Source organism: Mirounga leonina, unplaced genomic scaffold, assembly GCF_011800145.1.
Source record: "Mirounga leonina isolate KUSES-001 unplaced genomic scaffold, KU_Mleo_1.0 Mir_173, whole genome shotgun sequence".
Classification (NCBI taxonomy): Eukaryota; Metazoa; Chordata; class Mammalia; order Carnivora; family Phocidae; genus Mirounga; species Mirounga leonina.
This window is the reverse complement of record NW_023270447.1, coordinates 78,896,055-78,916,376: the sequence shown is the minus strand read 5'-3', so window position 1 is coordinate 78,916,376 and position 20,322 is coordinate 78,896,055. Positions and strand designations below refer to the sequence as shown.

Genomic DNA, 20,322 nt, shown 5'->3' with positions numbered 1-20,322 from the left:
TCTAAATTCTTACCATGGTAAATAATGCCCCACATAATCTCATGCTCCAGATACTTCTCTGAATTCTATTCCCACCCTCTCTCTACTCCAACCACACTAGTTTCCTTGCAGTTCTAAGACCACATTAAGCATGTTGCTGCGCACTAGGCCTCTGCACTACTGTTCCTTCTACTGGAAATATGCTTTCCCTAGAAATCTGCAAGGCTCACTCCCTCACTCCTTAGCTTTCTACTTAAATGCCTTTAGACAGAATGTCCAGGATTGTCCAGTCATTCTCCATCCCTCTATACTACTTCATTTTCATCAAGACACTTACTCCTACCCACTACTATATTGCACATATATTTGTTTACTTCCCTTCTATCCCACAGACCAGCATAAACTCTATGAGTAACAGTGGGTTTGGTTTGCTCACTACTATATCCACAACACCAAACAGTGCCTGACACACATTAAAAGCTCAAGAAATATTTGTCAAATGTTCAGTGAATATTAAATTCTTATGACAAAATAGACAGCCATTTATTATTTACAACATGTCAAATAGCATAGGAGAAGCTAACTAACATCATAATATAAACTGACAAAATAGAATCAAATATCTTACACAGAGCCTACAACACAGAAAAAAAGACAAAGGAAACTATATCAAAGAAATGGTTATCGTAGTTGCTTCTAGAAATCACTCAAGATTACTAGAAATTTTCATTTTCTTTTACTTATCTTAATCTTGAAAATACTAATTGAATGGCAAAGAGTACTTTTATAATTAGGAAACAATATATATTTTAAGAGTTCTGCCAGACAAAAATTCATTTTTTTGTAAAGATTTTATTTATTTGTCAGAGAGAGAGAACACAAGCAGGGGGAGCAGCAGGCAGAGGGAGAAGCAGACTCCCCACTGAGCAAGGAGCCGGATGTGGGGACTTGATCCCAGGACTCTGGGATCTTAACCTGAGCCAAAGGCAGACGCTTAACCGACTGAGCCACCCAGGCATCCCCCAGACAAAAATTAAGGTGACCTCAAGGTCAGTACTAACAAAACAAAACAAAACAAAACCCTTTGGCCTACAGAAGGTTTATGCCAGAAAAAAATTAAAGGCTGTTTTTCAATGTAAATTGAAGGTTCTCAATTACTAGGATGATCAGGCAATTTGTCATCCAAACGGAGTCCATTTTAACAGTCAGGGGGTTCAAATAATTTACAAGTGTTAACTGATCTGTAATAGGTGTAAACTGAGACTTGTTTCAGGGAAACCATCCTACCCATTCCTGCACAATAAAGTTTTAACTCTTCAAAACAATCTTTTTTTTTTTTTTAAAGATTTTATCTATTTATTTGAGAGAGAGAGAATGAGAGACAGAGAGCATGAGAGGGAGGAGGGTCAGAGGGAGAAGCAGACTCCCTGCCGAGCAGGGAGCCCGATGCGGGACTCGATCCCGGGACTCCAGGATCAAGACCTGAGCCGAAGGCAGTCGCTTAACCGACTGAGCCACCCAGGCGCCCCTCTTCAAAACAATCTTAAAACCTCCAAAACCCATCTACTATCTCATCTCTACTTCTGCTACAAAACCTAACACAAATGCCACACTAAGCTGACTACTGGCTATTCCATTACGCATGCCTCTGAATTTTAACTTCTTAGAAGGCCCTGTGTTCCCTACTCTGCCTAGAGAAGTTCTATACCTTCCAGCTTAGAGCCACTTCCTCAATGACGTGGCCTCTTCCTTTCCCATATACAGCACGTTTGCATCTCTAATTAAAGGTTCTTCACACCTTGGGCTGATGAATGGTTTAATGCATATTTGTGAAATCCTGAAATTATATGTAAACACTGGGTATATGCTCTTTTTTGAGAAGAAAGCATTGTGGCTATGTTCAGATTCTAAAAGTAATTCATAACCCAAAAGGATAAGAATCATTGCTTTATCATACCACTTTAAATTACAATGACTTGTTTACTCCTCTTTCTCACCACTCTGAGTTTCTTTAAAGCACCCTACTTGGAGGGTGAGGAATTATTGGTATGATAAACTGAAATAAAAAGATGTCTGACTCTTCTCTTATGTTCACTGTGAGACACCTGAAATCTGCTTTTAATTTTATGACCTTCATCCTCTACCTTTTAAATTTCCCTTCATTTATGAATTGGAATTAATCATTTAACATAAAAAATTAAATTTCCTGGATTAAAACCAGTGTTCTCATTTCCAAACATTTTTTGTTTTTTTTTTGTAATCAGAGAAGGGAAAAAATTAAAACCATTTAAATATTAAAATTAAAAAAAATTTTAAATCAAAAAAGAAAATTAAAACTCAATGTCTTAAAGAGTCAACAAGGCCAGAAGTGGATTTACAGAAAGACGAAAAAGGAGGAAAAAGACGGCAGGTGTATGAGCCAATGTACCTTAAGACAATGTTTGTTTCACACTCACCTATTAAGATGATGGGGAAAAAAGCCTATTCACCTTTCTTTTTTTTTTTTTAAAGGTTTTATTTATTTATTTGACAGAGAGAAAGAGAGAGAGAGCACAAGTAGGCAGAGAGGCAGGCAGAGGGAGAGGGAGAAGCAGGCTTCCCGCGGAGCAGGGAGCCCGATGCGGGGCTCGATCCCAGGACCCCGGGATCATGACCTGAGCCGAAGGCAGCCGCTTAACCAACTGAGCCACCCAGGCGCCCCCCTATTCACCTTTCTTATATTAAATACACCTAATTCAATTTGGGATTTTAATGAACCTTTTGCCAAAAACCTTTCACATGCCAGTCAAACAAACATTGCTGTGATATCAAAGGCTCACGTGCAGGAAGTTAGGTACTGCGACAGCAGAGCTCAGGTACTCACCGTGCTGTACACAGCCGAGACAGCAGGAGTGAAGATTCGGTCCTCGAGGGGCTGTTGCACAGGTCCTCTAGGGATTCTAGAAGAGCGAGTTAAGGATAAGAGAACTCAAAAATGCCTTGCTTTAGCATTAACAGAAAATTACCGTCACAAGGTTCTGTCAATGACCCAACTTTCGTCACCCAATTAGAGAGGTTACTCATTTACTTCTCCACAAAACTGGAAAACAAATATTTCAAATTTCTTAATGTAATCAGATCAATCTCTCCAAAAGTGATTCCCATGATAAACATTCCATGGCAACTCAAAACAAATAAAATTATACAGGCCTCCACACTTTAGGTCCAGGATGAGAATCCACCACCTTTACTTTCTAGAGAAAAAGACTAAAGAAGTATAAGCAGGATATTCAGGAATATACACGGAAATTACTGACAAAGACACAGTCTGTTCTGCTAACTACACAGAAATGGCAAATATAATTGTATCCTTGTTTTTCTATTTTAGCTGCCATTTACCCCATATCAACCCACCAACTCCCCATTTAAAAAAAAAAATGCTCTCCAGCATATTTTAAATAGTTCAGCATGTTGCCAGGATATTCTGTTAAAAAACACAAAAGACTATCATTTTACTCAGCTTCAAAGCCAAATGATGTGAGCTCCTTCTACCTGGCAAAGTGATATTTTACCTCTTTAAGAATGACTACAACAACAAAAAACCAGACAACCAAAAGATTAATAGCAATTCTCTCCAGATAGTAGGGTTACATAACTGTATTGTGTGTTTCTATAATAATTCAAATATATATTTTTAAAAATGACTATAAATAGGGGCGCCTGGGTGGCTCAGTTGTTAAGCGTCTGCCTTCAGCTCAGTCATGATCCCAGGGTCCTGGGATCGAGCCCCGTGTCGGGCTCCCTGCTCAGGGGGAAGCCTGTTTCTCCCTCTCCCACTCCTCCTCTTGTGTTCTCTCTCTCCCTGTCTCTCTCTCTCTGTCAAATAAATAAATGAATAAAATCTTCTAAAAAAAGACAACTATAAATAAAATAAACCCAAAATGAAACAGAATGCTTCCTTAAACCTAACAAATACTTCATACTTCTCATAATTCTAATTCAATGAAACATTTTGGAAGACAAAATGACAGCTGCAAATAATAATTCTATATGAATGACCACAAATTGCAGAAATCTGAATTAGAAGATAAATTCTTTATACATAAGTAGAAACAGTTTACAGAGATGGGAGAGGGGAAATAAAGCAAAAACCCTCAAAGCTTTAGTCATTCAAAATTAGTAACACTGCACCAGTCTCTAGACAATTCTTAAAACTAGCAACCTTAGACCACAGTTCAAGTTGTCATAAATGCCTAGACACAAAGAATGGATATAAAATGCTGTAAGAGGGGAGCCTGGGTGGCTCAGTCGGTTAAGCGTCTGCCTGCAGCTCAGGTCATGATCCCAGGGTCCTGGGATCGAGTCCAGCGTCGAGCTCCCTGCTCAGCTCCCTACTCGGCGAGGAGCCTGCTTCTCCCCCTGCCCCTCCCCCTGCTCATGCTTTCTCTCTCTCAAATAAATAAAATCTTTAAAATAAATAAATAAAATGCTATAAGCTTTCAGTGAAGTAAACAGTATTTGGAAAGTTAAAAATAATAAAATGCTGCAAGAAATAAAGCTAAAGCATTTCATAAAGGAACTACTTCATCCAAACTATATATATATATATTTGCAATGTAAAAAACATAAGCCTCACAAGGTCCAGGACAAAAGTCCTTCATTATGAACTTGTTAATTCTCTCAAAATGAAGATTACCCTTGGCTAAAATAAAACTTTCTTTGAATTACAGTTCTGCATTGTGGTTACATGAATGGTAGAAAATATTTAGACCATTTTTTCTTCTGCAAAGCCAACAGCTATTGCTTTTTCTAGCTAAGGCTAATTCTCACCCTATGAGAAAAAGTTCTCAAATGAGAGTTCTCAGTATTATGCCCCAAAAGCTGAGCCATACCATTTAACCTTACAAAGGAAGGCTAAGTTTCCTGATTTCTATTAGTTATTTTATTGGTTAAAATATAATTACAAGATTTGTAAAGAAGCATTCATATATATGGTCAATAGTCCCGGTAACAAACATTCTTTCTCCTGGGCCACAAATACAGAATGTTGATTTTGTTTATTTTATTCTCTGTAAACCACCAACAGAATACTGTGGACTGATAAATTTTCTGAAAAAAAAGTTTTGAGTAAAAATCATTTATTTTAAAACAAAAACAGTTCTGTAAAAAAGAAAACTGAAAACAGAAGTCAGGAGATTTGAATCTAAAGTAGCCTGCAAGTCTAACCAACTATGTTGTCTTCACTGAACCATTTTACAGTATCTCGTGTAAACTGAGGCTCAGCAAGAAGTAACTTGCCCAAGTTAACAAGGCTAAGTGGTCAGGTCATGTCTCCCTGAATTCTAAAGATGACACTCTTCTTTAATTAATTTATTAATTTAATTAGTTAATTAAATAGAGACCACACTCCTTTGGTGGCAGTCGAGGTGGTGGTGGATATGGTGGCAGTGGGGATGGCTATAAGGGATTTGGTAATGATGGAAGCAACTTTGGAGGTGGCAGAAGCTATAATGATTTTGGCAATTACAACAATCAATCCTCAAATTTTGGACCCATGAAAGGAGGAAATTTTGGAGGCAGAAGCTCTGGCCCCTATGGTGGTGGAGGCCAATACTTTGCCAAACCACGAAACCAAGGTGGCTATGGTGGTTCCAGCAGCAGTAGTAGCTATGGCAGTGGCAGAAGGTTTTAATTACTGCCAGGAAACAAAGCTTAGCAGGAGAGGAGAGCCAGAGAAGTGACAGGGAAGCTACAGGTTACAAAAGATTTGTGAACTCAGCCAAGCACAGTGGTGGCAGGGCCTAGCTGCTACAAAGAAGACATGTTTTAGACAATACTCATGTGTATGTGCAAAAAACTTGAGGACTGTATTTGTGACTAATTGTATAACAGGTTATTTTAGTTTCTGTTCTGTGGAAAGTGTAAAGCATTCCAACAAAGAGTTTTAATGTAGATTTTTTTTTTTTTGCACCCATGCTGCTGATTGCTAAATGTAATAGTCTGATCATGACGCTGAATAAATGTGTCTTTAAAAAAAAAGAAAAGAGAGACCACACTCTTCCTATTATATCAATGTGTCTACAGACAGAATACTTTACAGCATAGTAAAAAACAGTATCACAACCTGCCCAAAATATGGTCGCCCCTATCCAGATGACAGAACTAAATGAGTTCATCTCATAGAGGAGTCAATAAAGTGTCATAACAAAACTTCCAGAAAGTTCCAAATTCTTGGCCCAAACTGAATCATCTGCCCAACGATAAACTATTATAATTAGTACTACAGAATGGGCAGGTAATGTGTCAAACCAAGTGAGCTTATTTTACAAAGCAATTTTCTCCTTTAATTCTTAGTGGTGATGATTGCCTGTCTTCATAAATATGCTAAAATCCACTGAACTGTACACCTGAAAAGTGTGAATGTTATGGTATCTGAATAATAACGCAATAAAAAAATTAACTTTAGTAATTTGCAAATAAGTTGTTTAGCCCCATTTCCACTAAAAACAGCCTCTATACATTAGTATGAAATTGGCACTTCTAGGCATTTTCTCCATAAATAAGTGAATTCAAAGAAATGACAGGCATATAAAGCTTTCACTACAACATATCTCCTCCTAATTCTGCCTGCCACTAAGCATATTACCAGCTTTCACCAACCTCTGTATCTCCAGCATAAATCACTGGATATTTACTTATTTACCTTTGAGCTCAAGGTAGCAAGCAAATGGCTTCTCAGAGTACCACTTAAAATTGTAATTCAATCAATGAGCAGTGTAATATGCATGTGCAGTGCTCTAGAGCATGCTGTTTTTATTTTTTAAATCTCATAACTGAAATACAGTAGGCAGTCCCACTTGACAGTTCTGTGGTTCAAACTGCTATGAATTATATCATTAGGAAATATAAGCAAAATCATTAACAAAACTAGATAGATGGTATGTAATAACTGAATTTAAGACTCTAAGTAGAAATACAAATGCAAAATATTTTTAATTCCCCGCTTTCATTTAAAAAAAAATTAACAAATTTCAGAAATAAAATTTGAAGATTAAAGAGTATTAAATATTAAAGCACAATAGACTCTAAATTGATTATTAAAATTTTTACTACATACCCTCCACATTAAATGTCAATTAGGCAGATAAAAAATTTAAAAAGACCAAATTTCATCAAAGAAATTCAAAGATCTATGAGATTACATCATGATCTGAATGTTTCTACTTATGTCAGGAAAAAAAGAAGGGACCAATAATTTTTTAAGCACACATGTGTACTGAAATTTCATGAATGATGAACTCTCATTAGGATGAAGGTTCTTGATCAATGGCAATCATATCTGACCCTGAATTTGACCTGTAATCAGTATCTCCTCAAAAGGCAGATTTTGAGAATTAGAAAACAAGTAATCAAAGTCAACAGAAATCTTCCACCAGTATGCTGAAACACTAATGTTCCATTTACAACTCCCAGCTGAATTTTCCTAAACTTTGCCCAGTCCACTGTAAGAGAAGCTACTATCCTGGATCAATGCTCCGCATAAGCAATATGGAACAATGCTCAGCATAAGTAATATTCTTAAAGTGACAGCCTCAAGTTATTATTGCCTCATTGAAAAGGAAAGCAAGAGTACAAATCCCATTGCACAAATTACTTTAGAGAAGAAACAAGCAACTGATTTCAGGAGATGAAAACAAATTAACGATAAAGATCTTTTTCTGCATTATTTCTTATTTAAGCCTTATGGCAATATGGTAATGCCAGTCAATTTACATCTTCTCTTTCTTTTTTTGGATTTTACTTTTTAATTATCTCTACACCCAAATTGGGGCTCACACCTACAACCCCTCAAAGATCAAGAGTCGCATGTTCTACCAACAGAGCCAGCCAGGAGCCCCGCTCCTTCTTTCGATATTTGAGATAGAAACAGTTATGATAATGAAAAAGGAAGAGAACTTGTATAAAATATAAGGATAAGGGCAGAATCTCTACACTATACCTGCTTCACAAAGATATCATACATGATTTCTCCAAAATAAGCACTGTTTCAAATACAGTTGCTTTGGAAACAGCTATATTCCCTTTAATATTAGTTCTGATTCACTAAGGGATATGCACCCCCCAAATTAAAGAAATCCAATTTAACTAAACTAGCACATTTTGAAAATTACCCCTACAAAACAAAATTCAACTTAGCATTATAAAGGAAATGAACTAGTCAAAACTGTATAAACAGGGAAGCCTGCGTGGCTCAGTCGGTTGAGCGACTGACTCTTGATCTCAGTTCACGTCATGATCTCAAGGTTGTGAGCTCAAACCCCCCATCAGGCTCTGCACTAGGAATGGAGCCTCCTTAAGATTCTCTCTCTCCTTCTCCCTATGCCCCTCCCCCATTCTCTCTCTCTTGAAAAAAACCTGAATAAACACAGTGTCAATATAAATTTAATTCTAAAAAAAAAGACTGTGTCACTGTTTATGATACAGAAAATTATCTTAATTCAGAATGTTTCAAAAAATATTTTGAGTCCAAATTTATATTCTTTGAAATGTTTGAGATCTGCTGCACACAGAACCTGATTAACTGATTAGTTATAGAAAGTCAATTTAAAACTTAGGCGCCTAGGTGGCTCAGTTGGTTGAGCAACTGACTCTTGGTTGCAACTCAGGTCATGATATCAGGGTTGTGGATAAAGCCCCACATCAGGCTCTGCGCTCAGTGCACAGTCTGCTTCACAATCTCTCTCCCTCTTGCTTTCTCTCTCTCTCTCAAATGAATAAAATCTTTAAGATAAAATAAAAATCAATTAAAATTAAAATTAACCCCATTCTGCGGGGACAGTTGGGTAGACACATGCAAAAGAATGATGCTGTCAACATCGATGGGACTGGAGGAGATTATGCTAAGTGAAATAAGTCAAGCAGAGAAAGTCAATCATCATATGGTTTCACTCATTTGTGGAACATAAGGAATAGCATGGAGGACATTAGGAGAAGGAAGGGAAAAATGAAGAGAGGGAAATCGGAGGGAGAGATGAACCATTAGAGACTATGGACTCTGAGAAACAAATAGGGTTTTAGAGGGGAGGGGGGAGGGGGACTGGTTAGCCCAGTGATGGGTATTAAGGAGGGCACAAACTGCATGGAGCACTGGGTGTTATACGAAAACAATGGATCATGGATCACCACATCAAAAACTAATGATGTATTGTATGGTAACTAACATAACATAATAAAATTAAATAATAATAATAATAATAATAATTTGGGTTTCTAACTGCAAGCTGAAAAAAAAAAAAGAATGATGCTGGAATAACTTACCTCACAAAAATTAACTCAAAATGGATCAAAGATGTAAATGTAAAGACTAAAACTAGAAATTTTCAGTAAACATGGGATAAATCTGCATGGCCGTGTATTTGGCAATGGATTGTTAGATAGGACAGCAACAAAATAAACAACAAAAAGAATAGATAAATCAGACTTTTACAATAAGTTAAGTTTTACGCATCAAAAGACACTAACAAGAAAGTAGAAATACAACTGGTAGACTAGGGAAAAATATTTGCAACTCATATAAACGATTTACATCTAGGATATATAAAGACCTCTTACAACTCAATAATAAAAACACAAATAACCCATTATTTCAAACGGACAAAGGATCTGAAAAGACATTTCTCCAAAGAAGATATACAAATCGCCAAAAAGCACATGAAAAGATGCTCAATATAATTAGTCACCAGGGAAATGCAAATCAAAACCACAATGAGATACCACTTTACACCCACTAGTATGGCTACAATCAAAAAGACAGTGTCAGTGAGGATGCAAAGAAATTAGAACCTTCATACACTGCTGGTGGGAATGTGAAACAGTAGCCACTCTGGAAAAGTCTGTGACAGTTCCTCAAAAGTTTAAACACTGAGTTACCATATGACGCAGCAATTTCACTCTTAGGTATATACCCAAGAGAGAGAAAACATTGATCCCTGCAAAAACTTGTATATGAATATTTACATACATGCAGTGTTATTCGTAATAGTCAAAAGACAGAAAGAACTCAACTGTCCATCAACTAATGAATGGAAAGCATACACAAAAAAATTTTATTTAACAATAAAAAGAAATGAAGCACTAATACATACCACAACTTGGATGAATCCCGAAAACATGCTAAATGAAAGAAGTCAGTCACAAAAGACCACATGTTATATGATTCAATTTTTATGAAATGTTCAGAATAGGTTATAAAGACAGACTAGTAGGTGCTTAGGACTAGGGAAAATGAAGAGAGAGAGCTGACAGCTAAGAGGGATGGGGTTTCTTTCTGAGATGATGAAAATGTTCTAAAATTGACTGGTAATGGCTGCACATATCCATTAATGCACTAAAAACATTGTACACTTGAAAGGAGTCAAATTTATGATATGTATATTTTATCACAATAACGTTTTATTCAAAATTAACCCTTTCCTACACTGGGAAAAGCTTCATAAAAGATAAGGGCTAGAGCTGTACTACTCTAGAAACTGTAGATCAATAAGAGAAGCAAATTCCAGATTGAAAACCTCAGAGGGAACAGTAAAGTACCCTAAGCTAATTAGTACTTACCTAGGTGGTACCAAAGAGAGAGCTCATCTCAAACCCAAGCATAAAAACTATGCTGATATGATTAATGCATGTTGGGACACCTGGGTGGCTCAGTCGGTTAAGTGTCTGCCTACGGCTCAGGTCATGATTCCAGAGTCCTGGGATCAAGTCCCACCCATCAGGCTCCTTGCTCAGAGGGATGCCTGCTTCGCCCTCTGCCTGCCGCTCCCCCTACTTGTGCTCACTCTCTATCTCTATCTCTCTGACAAATAAATAAAATCTTTTTTAAAAAATAAAAAGATAATGCATGCTATTATGAAAGATGAAATAGACAGGACTGAATTAATTTGAAGTTGTCAAGCATAGACATCAAGCATGTAAAATGCCCCACAAAGTACAACATCCTGAATGACCCTACCCAGCAACTATAGAAATCTCAGGGGTCACAACATTAGTAACTCTGAATGGACAAAAGCAAAACAGAAACTGCATTCTCAAACCTAAACACTATGACATAACTATTCCTGCTTTAACTCTGGAGTCTATAAGAAAATGTATTTTTTAAAAAAGGTACCAATGTTCTTTTTTTTTTTTTAAAGATTTTATTTATTTATTTGAGAGAGAGAGACTGAGAGAGAGAGCACATGAGAGGGGGGAGGGTCGGGAGGGTCAGAGGGAGAAGCAGACTCCCTGCCGAGCAGGGAGCCAGATGCGGGACTCGATCCCGGGACTCCAGGATCATGACCTGAGCCAAAGGCAGTCGCTTAACCAACTGAGCCACCCAGGCGCCCCAAAAAGGTACCAATGTTCTAAGAAAACCAAAATTTTCTTCATTGTTCTGTATCTTTTGCCACTGTAACTGCAGGGAAATAAAACTAGCCAATTTTATTCTTTATTTCAATTCAATTTAATGTTGGGCTGTTAATTTAGGTCTAAAATCCCTTATTGGAATGCAGATTTTTTCCACTGGTAGAAAGCTAACACAGTTGTTACATCATATAACACCTCCAGCAGGGTCTACGGCAGCATCCCTTAATCAAACACATTAATATCTCTACTGCAAAATATATAAATACTCAAACTTCTGGATTTCTGTCCAGAGTTTTTGCTAATTTACCAGAAAAAAAAAAAAGTTTTCTGAACCCTTTTTGATTTTGGAATTGGAAACTACAAAAAGCCTATACCTTCTTTCCCATCCTGTTTTTGCTCTAAAAGTCTCTAGAAATCACCATATGAATGTTAACAACTAGGAACCATTATACCGCGTTTTTTTTTACAAATCTGGAAACACTGGTTTCAAAGTGCTTGGCCAGAAAAGCCCCTGCTCTGGCCCTGGTTTTCTACTAACTCAGAACTCTGGATATCTACTAACTCAGAAATTGCTATTTCCTGAAAGTCACATTTAAGTTTACCCAGAAACATACGCTGCTTAGATGGGTTAAACACACACACACACACACACACACACACACAAAACAATATTGCCAAGAAAATGGCTGCTGACCATGCTATTAATACTTCTACTCAAGACAAAAATTCAAACTTTCTATGAGAAAGTGATATACACATGAAAAAAGAACAATATACTCACAAATTTCAAACCTAGCTTTTAGTTCTCAAGTTTTTAAATTCTAAGACAAATATTTAAGTGTCATACTAACACCCAATTCAGATTAAAACATAATCAATCCACGTGACAAAGCAAAAGCAGAAGGCAACAAAGTACCCCTCTTCCTTCAAAAATGCCCAACTCAAAGAAATTTCATTAAGAAGGATGAAGTGCAATTAGTAATTCCATTTGTATCCTACATCTGAATCACTCAAACAGCCTTAGATAATAACCAAGTAAAATAATGCTGGTATGCCAGATTTCTCTGGATATGGATCCAGATAATAACAAGTAGGGAACATACATCTGAGAGATTTTAAAAGCTATCCTTCAAAAAAAGAACTGAATGAGCTAGCCATTCAAATACGACAAAGGTCAACCTTCACTGGACATTCTACTGCTGGCTACAAGTTTTTAATAGGTAGAACTCTACGCTTTCGAAAATTTTCAAGGACTTGACATTTACCTGAAATGGTAGACCATTTTTAAATTCTAATATGAAGATGAGATCATAATTGCAATGTTCTGAAATTCCAGTAGTAGAACTTAGGTTTAAAAAGAACCATGACGGGGCGCCTGGGTGGCTCAGTTGGTTAAGCGACTGCCTTCGGTTCAGGTCATGATCCTGGAGTCCCTGGATCGAGTCCCGCATCGGGCTCCCTGCTCGGCGGGGAGTCTGCTTCTCCCTCTGATCCTCCCCCCTCTCATGTTCTCTCTCTCATTCTCTCTCTCAAATAAATAAATAAATAAATAAATAAAAATTAAAAAAAATAAAAAGAACCATGACAGGGGCACCTGGGTGGCTCAGCCGGTTAAGCATCTGCCTTCAGCTCAGGTCATGATCCCAGGGTCCTGGGATCCAGTCCCACATCCCAGGCTCCCTGCTCATTGGGGACCTGCTTCTCCCTCTCCTGCTCCCCCTGCTTGTGCTCTCTCTCTCTGAGAAATAAATAAAATCTTTAAAAAAATTACCTTCTTTAAAAAAAAAAAAAAAAAAAAAAAAACCATGACAGGGATGATTAGGCGGCTCAGTCCTTTAGCGTCTGACTTCGGCTCAGGTCATGATCCCGGGGTCCTGGGATAGAGCCCCGCGTCCGGCTCCCTGCTCCACGGGGAGCCTGCTTCTCCCTCTGCCACTCCCCCTGCTTATGTTCCCTCTCTTGCTGTGTCTCTCTCTGTCAAATAAATAAATAAAATCTTAAAAAAAAAAAAAGAACCATGACAAGTTAGGAAAAATGAAATATTCCTGGAGATGGATGGTGGTTATGGCTGCACAGCAACATGAATGTACTTAACATCACACTACTCTACATTTTGAAAAGGTTAAAAATGGGGGGGTGCCTGGCTGTCAGAACATATGACTCTTGGTCTCGAGGTCAAGAGCTTGAGCCCCACCCATGTTGGGTGTACAGATTACTAAAAATAAACTTAAAAAATTAAAAAATTTTTAAAAAGGTTAAAATGGTAAATTTTAGGTTATATATGTTACCACAATTTTTAAAATAAATTTTAAAAATAAGCAAATAAAAAAACCACTGACTATGGAAGAGCTAAAGGAGATTTTCTTGATTCTTTAAGATTTGGCATTACTATTCTGTACAAAATGTATGGGGATTCTATCAATGATTCTACCTCTTTCTGATTTTCTACCTTCTTTCTGGGGTCAGATAAAGAAGAATCTTTCTATTCATAGACATGGTGCAGTACACTAGGATGATGCAGATAATGGTGATCATGTAGACCTGCATGCAATGCGATCATTTTCAGTCTATATTCCTAGGAAAGAATGTACACAATCTCCCACATTATCCCCACATGATAAATCCTCTATCTCTGTGGGTCAAACTGCAGCTCACAAATCCAGATAGAAAGGAAGAAATGACTCATGAATTTGGGATACCTCTCTATGTTGTTCCTACATAAAAGAAAATTATAGATTTGTTTGTAATGATAGGAAAAATGACGTTCCTGGCTTTAAATAAACAAAAGGAAGAGAGCATAGAAGAAACATCCAAACCTTAAAACTAAACATGAACCTCAAGTCAGTGTGGTGTCAGCAAAAGGATAAACAGACAGATCAATGAAACAGACTAGAAAACTTAAAAACAGAGCCACTAAAACCTAGTGAGTTTATTTTTCACAAAGGTGCAAAGGTAATTAAATGAAGAAACAATATACTTTTCAACAAATGGTGCTGGAACCATATGGTTAAAAAACCATATGCAAAACAATGAATCTCTTTGTCATATACCTCACCCCTTAAACAAAAATTCAAAATGTACCACAGATATAATGCAAAATTTTAAATACTAAAACTTTCTGAAAAACCTATAGGAAGAAATATTTGCAACTGTGGACTAAGCCAAGAGTTCTTAGATGTGATATGAAAAGCATGCTCTTTAAAAGAAGAAAAAATTGATGAACTGGATTTTCTCAAAATTAAAAATTTCTGCTCTATGAAAGGTACTGTTATGAGAAGATATAGAACGGAGAAAATACCTGCAAAATCTCATATCTGATAAAGGACTTGTATTTAGAATATACAAAAAACTCTCAAACGCAACAGTAAGACCTTTTTTTTAATGGGCAAAAGTTTTGAACAAATGCCACCTCACCAAAATAGATGTGCAGATGACAGACACATGAAAAGATGCTGAGCATCATTAGTCATTACGGAATATAAACTAAAACAACAGTGAGCTATCACTACACCTATTAGATAGGTCTACAATATGACAATACCAAGTGCTGAGGATGAGGAACAACGGGAAATCTCACACTTTGTTGTTGTTGGCACAGTACAAAATGGTATAGCCACTTGGGAAAACAGTTTGGCAATTCTTATGCAGTTAAACATAAATTTATATATATGACCTGGAAATCCCACTTGTACATATTTATCTAAGATAAATGAAAATTTATACTCACCCAAAGGCCTAAACAGAAAGGTTTATATTACAGCATCTTTATTCATAACGGCGAAAAAGGGCAAATAGCCCAATTATCTTCAACTGGTAAACAGATAAAATATAGTACACCCAGGGGCACCTGGGTGGCTCAGTTGGTTAAGCGACTGCCTTCGGCTCAGGTCATGATCCCAGAGTCCTGGGATCGAGTCCCACATCAGGCTCCCAGCTCAGGGGGTAGCCTGCTTCTCCCTCTGACCCTCTCCCCTCTCATGCTGTTTCTCTCTCTCTCTCTCTCAAATAAATAAATAAATAAAATCTTTAAAAATATATATATAGTACACCCATATAATGGAATACCACCAGCCATTGAAAAGGAATGAATTATTGATAGAACATGAATGATTATCAAATGCTAATTAAGTGAAAGAAACTAGAATCAAAAAAGGCTTTGAGTCCATTTATACAACATTCTGGGAAAGGCAAAACTACAAGGATGGAATAAAGCTCACTGACTGCCAGGAGCTAGGGCGTGGGGAAAGGTTATCTGCAAAGACAAAGCACTGAAGGATTATAATTGGGTGATGAAACTTTTCTGTAGCTTCAGTGTAGTGGGGTTACAAAATGCCACATTTGTCAGAATACCTACAATAAATGAAAGCTGAGTTTCCCCAAAGGTTAAGCAATAGAGTCACCATGTGACTCAGCAATTTCACTCCTGGTTATATATCCAAAAGAAATAAAAACATATATCCACGCAAAACTTGTTATGAATGTTCGTATCAGCATTATTCACAATAGCCCAGAAGTAGAAACCATCTAAATATCCATCAAGTGAAGAACGGATAAACCAAATGAGGTATACCCATACAATGGAATTTTATCTGGCAAACAAAGGAAATGGAAGACCTGACACATGCTACAACATGCATGAACCTTGAAAACAATGTTAAGTGAAAGAAGCCAGTCACAAAAGACTACATATTACACAATTCCTCTTAAATGAACTACCCAAATTAGACAAATCTATAGACAAAAAGTATAAACAGAAACACTTAGTGGCTGCTTAGGGCTGGGGGGATTGATGAAAATGGGGGAAGAAGGAATGACAGCTACAGGATATGTGTTTCTTTCTGAGGTAATCTGGAAGTTCTAAAACTGTGGTGATGGTTGCACAAGTCTGTATATATACTAAAAACCACTGAATTGTACATTTTTTTGTTTTGTTTTTATTTTTTTAGTATCTGTATAGCTTTATTAATGTCTTCTCTCTCTGCTCCTCTTTCATAAGGGTAGAAAGAGCAAATCACTTCACAGCAAAATGTAACCGCACGGAATTAAAAAATGGATATGGAAGCTCCTGTGCGCACCCGGCATCCTCCTCCTCAACTGTAAATTTTAAATGAATGAATTTTGTGGTATGCAAATTATATCTCAATAAAGCTGTTACCCAAAAAGTGGGTATCATTGCATGTAATTTTAAAATAAAATTTTTAAGGGACACCTGGGTGGCTCAGTCAGTTGAGCATCTGCCTTCAGATCAGGTCATGGTCTCAGGGTCCTGGAATCAAGCCCCACATCAGGCTCCCTGCTCAGCAGGGAAGCCTACTTCTCCTTCTCCCTCTGCCTGCCACTCCCCCTGCTTGTATGTACTCTCTCTCTGTCAAATAAATAAGATCCTTGAATAAATAAAAATAAAAATAAAAATAATAAAATTTTTAAATAATATAAGAACTCCACAGTGGGGCAAGCACCTTATCTGTTTTGTCTACCACTCTATCCCCAAACCTACAATACTGCAGAAAGGAGTAATACACTCAAAATGTTTCAATGTGATCTAGTCCAATGAGGTTAAAAGTAAGTCTCATCCTAAGAATCCACAAAGCAAACAAGGAAAACTGTTATGCAACATAATAGTGAAACAGGTACCCAACAGGAAAATGGGTAGCTGGATTCCTCAGCAAACTGCATTTCTTTCAATGACAGAAAGCAATATAGGATCTTACTAGTATAAGATCTCCTGAAACCCTGCCTAATGACCTAGCAGTATGGAAACTTGTTCAGCCAGCTTTTTAAAATGACTCCTAACAAACTTCTCTCTTCAGTAATAACTGGAAAAGATCCATTTCTATCCATATGCAACAAACCCAAGCCAAAGCACACTTATACTAAACCAGTGGGTCAATACTACCTGTCGATGTACCAAAGGGGAGATTTAATTACAGTACCTAGAAATTAGTCAAAGTATTTATGGATACTAGAAAAATGGTAACACAGATTAAAAGTTGACCATCAGAAACACCTTGACAAGGTAAAGAATCATTGTGAATTCATCAACAGTAAAAGCCATACCACATTAGAGTTGGAAGTGCTTCACTGCTCTATTCAACCTAACATCAAATGCAGGGATTCCACATACCCAGTGTACACTACTCCACAGGAAAAGCCTTCAAATACCTGAGAACTGTTAATAAATCTCCTTTTACTCTTTGACAAGTGAAATATACTCACATCCTTTGACCACTCATCAAGAGGCAGACATAGCATAATCCTGTGAGAGTAAAGTGGACCAGAGACACTTTCCAATTATCAATGACCCATAGATTACGTAAATTTTCTTTACTTCATAACTGCTTTCTACTTTTGTCTATGATAAACTATTTTCCAGTGTTTTCTTTCCATATAAAGTTGCCACAAAGTCATGTGTGAAGCATTCTGTGAATAACCAATCACTTCAATGTACACAGAACACTTTACATTTGCAGCTGTTTCATTTCATCATGCAGATTCGGATTCATGTTGTTTTGACATCTAATCCTATACTTGATTTTTTCATCTAAGTTACCCAGTAGTGTTAGTGTACTATAATAACAGACTAAAAGATAGCAGTCCAGTAGCCCAGTCCACATGGCCACCTGAACTGCCTTCTATTCTCACTCCCTGTCCCCTTCCATACTCCAAATACTGCCAACTACCCCATCCTGTACATCTAATGGTCGCTATTTAAACAGCAAGGAGGCAACCAAAAAGGAATGTTAAATCCTCCGTGTTCCCTACCTATTGCTCAACTTTTTAAAATTCTGTTTTAAGACGACTGTGGAAAAGTTATAAAGAATCCCCAAGAACATAGTGAATATGATTCACTTCATCTAGAGAAGGATGAGTGAATGGTAACTACAAGGATACACTTACAGTAACAAAAGGGTGAAAGAGAAGAAATAAGATCCATTAACTGGAGGAGGGTAGGAGAGGAAATAAAGACTAGTTAGGAGACTATACCAGTTGTCTAGGTAAGAGATGATTATGGCTTGGAAGATTGTAGTGGAAATAAATAGAAAAAGTCAAGTTTAAAGAGTAAAATCAATAGGATTTGCTACCGCATTAAGAAGGAAAGGAGGGGCTCAGTTGGTTTAGCATCTGACTTCAACTCAGTTCATGATCTCAGGGTCCTGGGATCCAGCCCAGTGTCAGGCTCCAAGTTCAGTGGGGAGTCGGCTTATACCTCTGCCCCTCCCTCCCCCACTGTACACTCTCTCTCTCAAATAATAAACAAATTCAGATTCACTCAATTATCATATTCAAAAGTCATATTCAAATCACTCGATTCTCTTCAAAGAGCTATTATTTCAAAATCCAAAGGCTATAATTCAGCACAGATTTTGGAATAACTTTTTTTTTTTAAGATTTTATTTATTTGAGAGAGAGAGAGCCAGAAAGAGTGAGTGAGGGAAGGCGCAGAAGGAAAAGGAGACTCCTCACTGAGCAGGGAGCCCAGTGCGGGGCTCAATCCCAGGACCCTGCCTGGGATTATAACTTGAGCCAAAGGCGGACCCTTAATCAACTGAGCCACCCAGGTGCCCCATAAAATAACTTTTTCAAAATATTATTCATTACCACATCTAGTATGTGCTTTGCTTCTTCCTTACTGTCTATATCCAGTCTATGCTAAAATACCTGACATTCTCTTTTAACTAGAAAAAGCATACAATACAAATATAGAAAGAATAAAACACAAATACAAGTACCTTACCTAAGACTAGCATTTCAGATCAATCTTACAGAAATATAATATTCAAGGCAAGAGTGTTCAGACTCCTATTAAATCAGGTAATAAAAATTTATTATATTTAAATTCTGAATGTTCTTTTCTTTTTTTAAAGTACTCTCTACACCCATAGTAGGGCTCAAACTCACAACCCTGAGATCGAGAGTCTCATGTTCTTCAGACTGAGCCAGCCAGGCGCTCCATAAATCAGGTAATGAAAATTTAACGTTACAGGCAATAAACTCCTTAATCTGTCACTGAATGGAACACAAGATATATTTTAGGACAAAATTAACTATTTGGGTTACTTTTAGACTGTAATGTACATCCCTAGATACTGACAAACGAGTGACACATTAGGAAGGACAAGTATTTTGGAAATGTGAAAGAACAGAATTTGAATCCCAGCTTCCTCATTTACTAGCTAGGTTATCTTAGGAGAAATGATCTGATCTCCTCAGTTTCCTCAACTATACTTTGTGGGAATGCTGGAAAGATTTAACAAAGTAAGGTTTGTAATTTGAACAGCACACAGAGTAGGCAATAATTAATTATTATAAATAGCTCTTCCATAAAGATTGTAATGTTCCTTTCTCTGGACCATTCAAAAGGCAAGATATTTAAGAAAACTGTTTCCTAGCAACTTGCTAACCACCCAAGAACTCTCCTACTTCATTTTGCAGAGCTTAGAAAAGCTAGGGTGAAAGATGTGGTAAGGAAAAGAAGGTCTTTGGGAGCTTCTGACAGATATTGTGAGATTAAAAGAGAAGCTAGAAAGAATGCAATCTGTTCCACATATGAAGAAATTCTGAAAGATGCTGACTGACTTTTGCAACTTTGGATAGTGAACTTTTAAACAGACATTTATTTGCCATTTCAAAGATTTTTCTCTCTCCTAAGAAACTTGTTGATTCTCACCGAACTGTTCTTCCCAAGGTGAGCAACTTATCAGATTTTTTTTTTAAAGATTTTATTTATTTGAGTGAGAGAGCGAGAGAGAGACAGCACGAGCAGGGAGGAGGGGCAGAGGGAAAGGGACAAGCAGGCTTCTCACTGAGCAGAGAGCCTGACACAGGGCTCAATCCCAGGACCCGGAGATCATGACCTGAGCCGAAGGCAGACGCTTAACTGACTGAGCCACCCAGGCGCCCCATGAGTTCTCAGCTCATAGTTTATATGGAAGAGTGTTAGGTACAGGAAACTGCTTTCCTAAT

General features: G+C 37.3%; 1 protein-coding gene across 12 annotated transcripts in view; it reads right to left on the bottom strand.

Moving 5' to 3' along the window:
* EIF4G3 (eukaryotic translation initiation factor 4 gamma 3) overlaps window positions 1-20,322 on the bottom strand; it is a 338,415-nt gene that overhangs the window by 241,198 nt on the left and 76,895 nt on the right. For all 12 annotated transcript variants that reach the window (XM_035019586.1, XM_035019573.1, XM_035019576.1 and 9 more), the window contains exon 2: window positions 2,843-2,918. In XM_035019586.1, the coding sequence (XP_034875477.1) occupies window positions 2,843-2,918 (76 nt within the window). The remainder of the gene's footprint in view (window positions 1-2,842; window positions 2,919-20,322) is intronic.